At 38.0% G+C, this 12,142-nt stretch overlaps 1 protein-coding gene and 1 pseudogene across 1 annotated transcript; both read left to right on the forward strand.

The window, feature by feature from the left end:
* Positions 1–1,461: 1,461 nt before the first annotated feature.
* Positions 1,462–5,154, forward strand: LOC120544349 (annotated as a pseudogene).
* A 2,093-nt stretch (positions 5,155–7,247) lies between these two features.
* LOC120544605 (olfactory receptor 5AN1-like) lies at positions 7,248–8,276 on the forward strand. Its single transcript, XM_039778478.1, has one exon. It carries the CDS (start codon positions 7,248–7,250, stop codon positions 8,274–8,276), a length of 1,029 nt encoding a protein of 342 aa, XP_039634412.1.
* Positions 8,277–12,142: the final 3,866 nt, after the last annotated feature.

The raw sequence follows: 12,142 nt of genomic DNA on the forward strand, positions 1-12,142 counted from the left end.
AACTTACAAGAAGCCTTTTCCGCAGCCCAGAGGTCCAAAGAACAGTTCTGTCGGGAGGCAAACCTTTCTACACACTCCACTTAGACTGGGACAAGACCAAGGGAATGATGCAGCCTCATTCTCCACAACTGTAATGATGGGAAACATTGTAGCCGTGTTTAACGAATAAATATATTGTCTATAATCTCTGGAAGCGTACAATTGTGCAGATTAGAGCTACAAAAACGTGCAGAGAAATGTTATCAAAACTTACCATTTAGCAGTAAGACAACCAAAAGCGCCAAAACAACCACACGATGACAAGACATTGTTGTGTCTGATGCTGTTGCTCCAAAATGAGGATTAGCCTCGGCTCTGTATATTGGTCAGAGGGGAGGAGTGAAGATAATTTGAAGCAGCATACTGGTCACTGGGTTTTATATTATAGAATTATAAGAATCCTTAAGAGAACATGCTTTTCTTAATCACATTTAAGAAACCTACAGCACTGTGCCAAACCCATGACCAACTTTTGTCATGAGACAAGAGACAAACTGCAAGAGAAGCTGCTTGTTTTCAAGATGATTAAAAACCCATGCACATCCTTAATCCTTATTGCTTTCTGAGATTGAGGACATAAACATACAAATTCTAAGCATCAGAGAAGACATTTTCTCATAAATGGTAAATGTACCTATTTTTATGGAGGAGAGCATTTTGTAAACAGCATTAAAACTTTTAATTATATTATTACTTATTTATTTCCCAGACAGAACAATCTAAGACCACATTTTTTTTTTTAAACAAATGATTGTAGACTTGAGTAATTTATTTGAAATGTTATTGTATCTATTTTTGCAAGCTCATTTGGGCCTTGGCACATTCTTTGTGTCAATTTAGTTACCTCAGTTTCAGAGAGGATGTTTAAATGTTTTATCAGAAATTTTTAGAATCACAAAAAACTGCTTACTCACTATTACATCACATTACTGCATCTTATGTGGTGTGGTTGATTACTTTGTTTAGTATGTTTTTATTCTTTCAATTAAGCTTTAGTGATTCTTCTGCCCCACACATTACAACCGTTTTAGTTGTAGAGGTGTTGGTGACCCAACAGTAGTGTTGTCAGGGGTCTGGGCAACTGGGCATCTAAGGAGAATTGGTCTCAAGTAACAGGCCTAACAAATGAGAAGAGAAACTAACAGAGCTGTATGGAAGTTGGCATGTGGTGGTAGCATTCGTTCTTCAAAGAGACATTGCTTAAACTCTCTAATACAGTCAGAAAGTATATATTTCACAAAAAATCTGGTTAGACATGGACAACAAGTTTGCCTTCATCTCTAAAGTAGAATATGGCTTAGTTTCTGTCTGCGTATGCATGTTAACCCAAATTAACTGAAATAAACAGAGCTTATACTGCAGTATGAGAACTGCGCTGTTGGAGACGTACAAGAAAACTGCAGGCCCAGTTCAAGGGAGAAAATGACACTGGAGAAGAGCCAAATAGACCAGGGTCCAGGTAAGACACACATCCTTTCTTTGGAGACAGCAACCAATGACACAGTATAATGCTGTGCCATGTAGCTGTCATTAACCTTGCCTCGACTAATACTTTAAAGAGACAGTTCAGGTGGGGTTTTCAACTGACTCAATCAGAGGCACTAGTATTGGTAACAGCAGGGTGTGCATGCAAGGCTGAGCCCACTACCCATTAGATCCAGTAAGTGGGGAACAACTGTTTGACATAGCCAGAGCAGTCCTCAACATTGGCCTCTTTAGTCCACCAATTTAAGGAGTGTGGTGTGTAGCCAAGGGTTATGGGGCCTCTTTTGAGGGGCTACGGTTTATTTTTAAAATAGTCATGCATTTGAGTAGATTTAGTGAATAGAATATGGTATTTTAGATCAGAAACACGCAGAAAGCAACAAAGCCACCAGGATTGCAAACACCTCCTATACTGCCACCTGTGAGCAGATACATCATATAATCAAACCAGTTCACCACTGCGTTCACTGATATTGTTGCTGTTTAGGGTCACCAGTAAAGTAGAGGAGCTGCTGAATCAAGCATCACGCATAAAATACTAGTCTACAATTTACAATAAATGCTGGTCACAGGTTTAGCTTGCAATGCCTTCCCACCACTTCCAGGGCACAGTTCATCTATTTTATATTTGCCCTCTGTACAACCTGGCCCTCACTCGCCACCGGCCATCATGATGAGTACAACGGGGTGATGGCTATGTGTCTTCTCAGAGAAAATGAATCAAAACTAGCACCTCTGCCCAACTTGCCATGTTGGTATTTTTCTTATGCATGCTGTTAAAAAAAGCTAATTGTTTGATGATGGTATAAATAAATGATTGAACAAATTATTGCTGCGTTTTGCATTAGCTCAGAGGTCACAACCCCTCGGACACAGTTTCACCAGAGTTACATCAGTGTTCTCCAAAGGGAAGTCATTACTGTTTTCCTCTCATCCCCTTGTCTCTATTCTCAAGGTGCTGTCCAAAGAGGTCTCACCAGACCTGTGGCAAAACAGCAGCGTCTAAATGCTTTCTAGAGGAATGGAAACACAAAGTGGACTAATGACCTCTAATGAGCGTATTTATCCATTTATGGCTTGCATCATCGGTGCAACTCTTTTGTGGCATTCAAATTAGCAGTGCATTATTTACAGATTTATCTGATAAGTAGAGGTCACACAGAAAAGTTTCAAATTTAAGTGAAATTGTAACATTTAGAACAAATTAGACTAAAACAAAACTGCAAAATAAGAGATTTTAAACACAAGGTTGAAGGTACTGATATTAAGGACTACAAACAGCTGTTACACATTACAAATATGCATAGAACCATCACTTTTCACACCACACTTTCCTTTTCTGCTACAGAGTCAGGCATGAATGTCTAGCAATTATTTTAGTGGCTTACAGTGGCTTAAATCCATAATGTGATATGCTGCGTAGTGCACAGTCTGACAACACAACTGCCTTGCTCAGTCCTCTAGTCTAGAGGCCTTGTCTCAGCTGAATGGAAAGATAGTCCAGATACCAGTTCTGGGGCAGCTCCTCGTGATCTGAATCCTTAATGGCATTATTGGATGAATTCAGGTTTACTGCCATCCGTAGTGCATTCGTGGGTATAGCAGATGTGCGACCCTTTAACTAAACTATTTTTTGTTTGTTTTTTAATTAAACATTGAAATTGGTATTTCGCCTCTTGTAGCATCAAAAAATTGTTACAGGCTCTGTGTAATGGCTAGTTAGCCCACTTACACAAACACAGGCGAGGTGGACTACTGTACACCGGGCACTTTCTGATGATACCAAATCTCAAATAGCTGCTATCTTCAAACTTTAAGTAAAATCCCAAAGGTCAAAAGCTCCATGATGCATTGAGGAATTTGTAAAGCCTCTTGTTAAAAGAATTAGGCCTAATGTAATACTTTTGTATGTTATGTATAGTGCAAAGGGATAAAAGGATCATAGGGACTTCTAAACTGCAGATATTTAAATCATATATGTTAATCATTCACACCCTTTCCAAAGGTGTCTAAATCATTATTATTTGTTTATAGTGTTTATAACCAAATGTTCACATGTTTGCTATGTGAAGGAGTTCAAAATATGTAACATACTTTGGTAGTCGTGGTTACAAGAAACAGATGATGAAAAACTGTGAAAAGCACACCAATGGTCCACATTGAGTAATGTTAAAAGGCCATCCAAGCCTTAAGCAGCACACGGTGGTGGAGAGGATGATCACACAGGTAACTGTAGTATTAAATGTGTGTTTCTGTACTCTGAACCATTAACTTTGACAGATATGTATGAAATAAAAATACTTTATAACTGAGAAATCATTGCTTGCCTGGGTGACTTAGACTCACATTTTTCATAAGACCTTAAAGTTTGGTGTAAATTCTATGTGATATTTGGTACCATTTAGCCATATTACAAGATAAGATAAGATCATCTTTACTGATCCCACACCGGGGGAATTCACATGTTACAGCAGCTCAAGAGTTTAGAAAAGCAAATCAAATAAAGACAAACAATAAAACTGAAATGTAGTGTATGTCATAATACATTTATATTTTGGCAAGTCAAATTGTGTTAAAACTCACGTCTTTTTCTTTATAGAACTGAAACACAGAGAACAGAACGACACTAACGTTCACAATGACTGCATACACTGTCATGGAAAACTACAAACATGGGCAGTTAAGTGTGTTCCTCCTGCTGTATATTATTACTATAGCTTTCAATGCCCTGCTAATTACTATCATACACCAAAACATAGAGTTGCATCAACCTATGAATGTGCTCGTATCCGAGACGCATAAAATACCTGTGAAGTGGTGAATGGCTCAAGTCTTTTTCCTACACACATATGCAAATGCTGAGTTTTGTGCATTAGCTGTCATGGGATACGACAGATATGCTGCCATATGTCGCCCACTACATTACCACAGCATCATGTCTAATTCAAAGACAGGGAAGCTTGTTGCATTGCATCCCTGCGTGAACATGGAACTGGTCAAAAATTCATGTTCAAATGCAGCGTACAAAAGTATTGTGGGACTTGTACATATTCTGTTTCTTGTTGTGCCTCAGGTAGTGTTGATTGTTTCCTCTTATGCATAAATATCAAAAGAGTGTAGGAAATTATAAGAGTCACAGAGAAATGCTCTTAAAACACGTATTCCACATTTATTATCTTTGCTAAACTACATTCTACAATAGGTTCTCTTTTTGAAATTATCCAAACTTGATTTTTTATTTTTTTTAAGAATTTCTTTGGGCATTTCCGCCTTTAATACGATAGGACAGCTAGATATGAAAGGGGAGAGAGAGAGGGGGAAGACATGCAGGAAATTATCACAGGTTGGACTCAAACCCTGGACCTTCTGCGTTGAGGAATAAACTTCTACATATGGGCACCTGCTCTACCAACTGAGCTAACCCGGCCAAATCCAAACTAGATTTAACATGAGTCATGTTTCTATTAAGGCACGAGCTTCCTGTCTTTATACTTTGTCATCATTCCATCAATTGTCAACCCAGTGTTGTATGGACTCGGTACACAAATAATAAGAGTTCATATCCTGAAACTGTTTGTTAGATACAAAATCCTGCCAAGACATTTGTTAAAGGCAGTGATTGCAGCTTAAATTCAGACTAAAAATGTTGACATTGTAGTGACATTTGGAATATGTTTTACAGACACTGTACTGTTTCATATTAAATTGTATAACATGTAACATTGTAATAACATGACTTAGCCTTAACCTTCAATAAGTTGAAAATTAAGGTGAGGACCTGCAAACCTAACACAAAGAGTTGGAATCACTAATTCATCACATATCCTCCAAATTTCATGAGTCATTTCACATTCAGTCATTTGCTTCAAAACTGTATTATATTAGCAGTCACTTGTTCAACAATCATTATTAAAAGGTTATATAAGTTGACCTGTAACATCTCAGTTGAATGAGATGTTGATCTGCCAAACTACCGTTTGAATCATTTAAATCACTGTTATGCAGGTTTAGTGTCAAAACTGTTAAAGTGTGTTCAGCACAAGGCAAGTTTTTGATTTCAAACTGTAATCATGCTTTAACAATATTGGTACTTAACCACATGTCCTGTAGTTGCATCATTAGGACTAATTGCAAAGCCTCAAAACATTTTCAGTGAAGCGTTATGGTCCAGGAAGTTGCACACAGGCTCATGCACAGCTGTTAAGTATCAGGTACAGCTGAGTTTCCAAGTTTGTTGCATGGTTTTGCTCTGAACACATCTGAACAGAATGCAGTAACCTTCGCAGCAGCTGCAGCTGTCTCAGACGACATATCACAATAACTAAAGGGCAGCTCATGGCTGTTTCCTGACTGTCTAACAATACTCACATTATAAAATAATGAATGAAGCAACAATGAACTGTGCAAGTAAAAGGTCATTCAGAGCCAAGTGGAGTGGTAACTGAAATTCAACCGACATTGAGGGAAGAGGGGGGAAAAGAGAAAACACACATTGTAAAAATTATTTCAAAGCCTAGTAATTTACCCAGATTTATTTAATCCAATAAATCAAATATGAAACCTGGATTAAACCTAAATGTTACGTGAAGAGGATCTATCAAGAACTTACAGAACTTGAAATGGATTCAAGGAGTTACAATTATTAATAGGGTAATGATTTGTAGGGTAACACTGGGTAATGACTGCTGTCATAATAGGAACAAAGTATACAGTATATTAGATATTTTCCTGTAATGTCAAAAATCACATAAGACCTGAGCATGTAGAGAGGGTCAAAGTAATGACAGTGAGTGAAATGAAGATGGAATTGAAGACTGAAGAATTGTTTGGGATGACTTTCTGCAGTATTATAGAAAAACTGAAGGGTTATTAACCTGTGAAGAAGGCAGTAATCTCTCATCTCTCCCAGAGGTGTCCTGCAGCACACTACATCAGTGGATTGAGGGGCATCATGCCACGGCCTACATCTGAAATGACACAACTGGTTGGTTGTGTGAGTGGTTAAGTTAATATCTTGTGTTAGTTTGTACGGTGTGTGTGTAGGCCTTATCATGTTTAACCAAGCTGGACATAGTTTTAAATTTACAGTTTGTGCTTTGTTTGCATTATTTTGGGCAAATAAAACCCTATTTCTGAAATTCTACCTGTGGCTCCTCATGCCTGCCAAATTGGTCGCTCACATTTAGATTTTGGTTTGGTGTAGTACAGCTAAATCATTTGTCTTAGTTTAGTTTAGTACATCTTGTCCTATACCCCTTTTCCACTGGCCAAAAAAACCACTTACATCTATCTATGGTCAGCAGTGAGAAAAGTTAGAATTGCAGTTAGTTAGTTTAGTTTAGTACATGTTCAGTACAAATGCGTTTAAAGTTTAAATGAAAAACACCTTTTTAACTTTTAAAAACTGATCATTGTTTTGTGAATTAGCGAAGTCACCTGGGAAGAAGCTCAATGGAAAAACATACTTATTAGCAGCCAGTGTTTAACATCCCTTTGGAAGCAATTAAGAAGTGCTTCATAATGAGAGTAAGACCATACCTGACCTGTGGACAATACCTGGAGAACAGGCTATATGACCTTGCTGTATAGCGATGAAACAAGTGTAAACACATCGTCAATATTGTTGGTTGATTGGTTAAAAAAATTACAGGAATATTATAAAAGCAGCACGAAGGTGAATCTAAGATTGTGCAACATTGCACTGCATATACTGGATTACTCAGATGCTTTTAAATATGAATTTCTCTGAAGTGACATATTTTTATCTATCTGATTACAATGAAATGGAGGGCTTTAAGCCATTGTACTTCTGCATCTTTTTGATTATATACATAACTATTGTTGCTGAAAATGTTGTGTTAATAGGACTGGTCTATTCTGAAAAAAACCTGCATGAACCAATGTATTTTTTGCTGTGTAACTTGGCTGTGAATGGCCTGTATGGAAGCACTGCCTTACTGCCAGCCGTACTGAGCAACCTGCTGTCACACTCATATGAGATATCTTTACCATTTTGTCAGACACAGATCTATGCCTTACACACGTATGCCATCACTGAATTCACAATTCTAGCAGCTATGAGTTATGACAGGTATGTGGCCATTTGCTATCCACTGCTTTATCATTCAATCATGTCACAGAGAGTTGTTAAACTTATTGCTTTTACGTGGCTATACCCCATGCTGGCATTTGTCATTGTTTTAATTTTCACTCTTCGGCTGCGGTTTTGTGGGAGAACCATAGATAAGGTGTATTGTATGAATTACTCGCTGGTGAAACTTGCCTGTACAGATACATCTCTTGTTAACATAGTTGGCCTGCTATCTGTAGTTCTATATACACTTCCACAGATCATCATGATCTGTTATTCATATGCACACATCCTGAGGATATGTGTACTGTCATTCAGCAAATCCAAGCTCAAAGCCCTTCGGACTTGCACCCCACACCTGATTGCAATAACAAACTACTCTATCGGGTGCTTTTTTGAAATAGCACAAAGTCGCTTCAACATTAGTCACCTGCCTTACCAAATCAAGTTGTTTTTATCTCTGTACTGTTTGATATTCCCACCCATTCTAAATCCGTTGATCTACGGTTTGAGTATTCAAATCATAAGGACACGACTGTTTAGGCTTTTTCGCAGAAAAAGCGGGCAAGTAAATAATGTTGCCAAGAGGGCTGTTGTTATGGTGCATTCAAAGTGTGTTCTGCATGGCGCTCGGAGGACTGATGCCTCTGGAAACACATGACCAACAGAATCTCCTGTCTCTCCATGTTGTTTTATCAAATTTGCTCATCTCATTTTCTAAAACAAAACCAAAGAGAAAAACATTTTTACTTTATCAGTTATGCCAGGTGGGATTATTGGAGTATTAGCAGACTGAAGCTCAGGGTTTGTGCACATAATGTACTGAGATTTAGTCAGTTTGTCTGTGATTCCTGTGATTGTAATACATGAATGCTGTGAAGACATATGTCTCAGCATTCAGTTTATTCTATTTGGTTTGCTGAAATGAATATACCACTGGAACTTTAAAGCACACCTTTGTCTTTAATGCATTGTTCTTCCTGCTCTAATATGACCATGTTTGTTTTAATTATACTGTTTTGGAAACAGCAATTTAATGTTTTATGTTTTAAAGGCGATTTATTTTGTTATAACTGAAAGCTTGTGTAATCTAAATTTAAATTTCCAATAACTATTAAAGCACACATTTTCCAGTCACTACTTGAGATTTTCCTATCATTATTCCATTCTTCCATTTTTTTTCCTTTTTTGCTTAGTAAATATCAACCAGCAGAATTACAAAAAGACACACATTTGATGAGTTTTTTTAATGAACTTAACACTTAAATTGTGCATTGGGTGTGAAACATAAAAGCATTTACTTACTAAGGAAAAGAGATTAATTTACAAGTCAATGACAGTGCATAGTCAGACTATAGTTGAAATAATAATCTACACAAATCTTCAAAAACAAATATGTATGTGCCCAATACTGTGCTATAAATACAAAAACAATCATGTTGAATATTAATGTAGGTTTTATTTGTAGGACCTCTACTACTCTATTTCCAAAAAGAAACATCAAAGTCTGCAATTTGAACGTAATTCTTTAGTTAGCCATTGTTCAAACAGGACAACTGGATCAATAATCTTATCACAAGACACAATGGCTATAAAAAGGCCATTAATATGGTATAACATCTGTAGAGAAATGAGAATTAACTATTTGCCCTATATGTGCTGTATTCTATGTTGCTCTCTGTCTATTTGTGAAAGATTGTGCAGAGATAAACTGAAGTGGCCACACAGGAAAAATAAAGATACTGTAGGACACTTCACACCTTTGCAATAGTCAGTATGTAATCAGTATGTAACTATTTTTATGTGATTTCCTCTCATGCTTGTGCAAGTCAACAATTTTTTGTCTACAGAATCATGTGTAAAAACATAAAAACTTGGCCCAAAAGCTACTGTAGAGTACATCCTCTCACACTGAATCTTCCCATCCAAATATTCCTGGTAACCAGAATCATTGGCTGTCATCCAGGAAAAAGTTACAAAAGCACACACATCCATACAGTGAAACTATATGTGCAGGGCAAAAGAACCTGTATCAGACTGAGAAACACTAGATAATGAGCCTATGAAATATTTATTTAATTACCACAAAGGTGACGTTTCGAGCATCATGCTCTTCCTCAGACTCCAGGAATTCAGATACCTTCCTAGCATTTAAACATACTAATTCAAAGGCAATTTTATTCTGGATTTGCTGTTTTAGCCTTGAATACAGCTGTAAATGTCTTCATACAGTAATGTAAAAACGGATCCTGTGCTTGGACGGTGAAAATGTGTGCTCTTAACATTATGTGTCAGTAATATATTTTGGTCAAACATGATGCAATTGTACCGTCATTATTTTGTGTATCTGGAGTGAACCTTACCTTACAGCACTGCAGCTCTCCACTGTTTTGAAGATGTCTTTTCTGCATCTTAAAGCAGTAGAAATGAAACGATTTATTCATGTTTTACGCTGACAGGTTTACTCAGTGTTTTTGGAAATACGAGATTCCATATTGGATATTTGTGTACATACTTACACTGTTTCCTGTGTTGATCCTCTTCTGTGAACACTCATATAATTTAACATATCCTACAGAATAACATTGCCTGAGGCTTCATTTACATTGAGTGCATATGTATTATATTTGCATATTATTATCATCCTTTGTTGGGCTCCCTGGTAGAAGTAGTGTCTAAATGTAATAGTCATCTAAAATGTAATTATGAAAACATTTAACAATGGCTCTCACTTACACTATGTCTGCCCATGCCATACTTTATTCAATAAAAAAAGTAATGTAGCTACAATATCGCACACCTGTGCAATGTCAGTCAATTCTCAATGGCATGGTAAAGTGTTTTAGTTATACAAAGCATGCTTGTACATTAAACACGTAATAAATACAGTTATTCCTCTTAACACTTTAAAAAATCAACTTTTTCAGGGGCAAATTGTAAAATAAGTCTTAAAAACACAGGAGGAAGGGGTCGACACCAGTATTCTCCAGACTAAACGCACTTAGAAATAGAAAGAATAGACTATAATAAACTATTCTGATCATTCCTTTGTAATTTACAAGTTCATTATTGCCAAGCATTATACTTTGTGCTCCTGTTTTGAGGAATAGCTTGCTTTCTGTCATCTCTCGTCTCTCTTGGAAAAGTACAATGTACATTCACAATCACTGAGGCACAGCACTTGATTTACAGCTTGTATAAGTACCCCAAAACATTGTGTAGTCATTGTTGTTGTAGTAATGTAATATTATATACTGTATATATGCTGAACACTCTGTACACTCTTAGAACAAACATACTCTTTAATCATACACACATGCATAACAAAATATTGTGTACATCCAAAATAGCTTTTAAGCTCTTAAGCGAGGGTAGGCGGCCATGTATGTGAGCAATGAACTACAAAGATCTCTGACAAGTCTTTGACACAGACACAAAGTGCTTATTAAAGTGCCATAAACCCTGTTGTTTTATCAGTGTTTTTAGCTTTTATTAACAGCCCTCATCTTTAAAATTGGAGAGGGACACGTAGGGCCCTATTTTAACGATCTGAAACGCAAGTGTGAAACGCCAAACCCAAGTAGCTTTGTGGGCGGATCTCTGGCGCTGTTGCTATTTTACCAGCGGGATAAATGACTCTTGCGCCCGACGCAAATCTTAAATGGGTTGGTCTGAAGTAGCTAGGTGTGGTTTGGGCTTAACGTGAAAATAACCAATCAGAGCGTCATCTCACATTCCCTTTAAGAGCAGGCGTATTGTTCCGTGGCGGATTGCTATTATGACAGCGGATTTGCCTGGCGCACGCCAGCGGGAGCTGTCCGGGATGCGGCAAAGTAATAAATGCCCGTCTTGGCCGGGTGGCGATGTTGCTGCGGCCTCTCGGGCGCATCTCCTCAAGTCTGGAGAGGATTGCTGCAGCCATGGAGCGTGGGCCTCCAAACGCACCACCTGCTCCTGTTGTGCCCCTTCCTCCTCCCCCCACTCCATCTCCGTCCACCCGCTCCACCAGGAGCGCATCGCGCATTACTCCAGATTCACCAGATTCCGCCAGAGTGTCCAATCCCACCGTAGTTCAACATCACGTCTCCTTAAGTCCTCTAATATTTCCTCATTTATGTCATCAACACATCCATGATTCATGGAAATGTGTAAAACACAACAAGCCACAAAGAATGCTGCGACTTTTTGAGGAGTGTACTGTAAAGGGCCTCCTGACCTATCCAAACACCTGAAGCGCATTTTCAGTAATATTTTTCTTTGTAATTATGTATGGTTTTCAAAAATGGGAACTGCTGTAGATGAGAGAAGTGTATGCGCGTTGTGCACACACTACATTATGGCCAAGCATGCGCCCCTAAAATAGCATCTGAATAACGCGCTACTGACTTTAGACCAGGTTTATCCTGGTCAGTGGCGGAATTGTTTTCTGAAACTGCAAAATAGGACTACGTAACGTTTGCGCCTGAACACGCCTCCTCTTTTCGCTGAACCGCCCCCGGGAGCGCAAATACATTCCCTAATTTACCG

The sequence above is a fragment of the Perca fluviatilis genome, chromosome 16 (assembly GCF_010015445.1).
Source record: "Perca fluviatilis chromosome 16, GENO_Pfluv_1.0, whole genome shotgun sequence".
NCBI lineage: Eukaryota > Metazoa > Chordata > Actinopteri > Perciformes > Percidae > Perca > Perca fluviatilis.

What these genes read in the sequence shown, in the direction of transcription:
- LOC120544605 (XM_039778478.1), top strand. Translation starts at nt 7,248, where the DNA reads ATGCTTTTAAATATGAATTTCTCTGAAGTGACATATTTTTATCTATCT.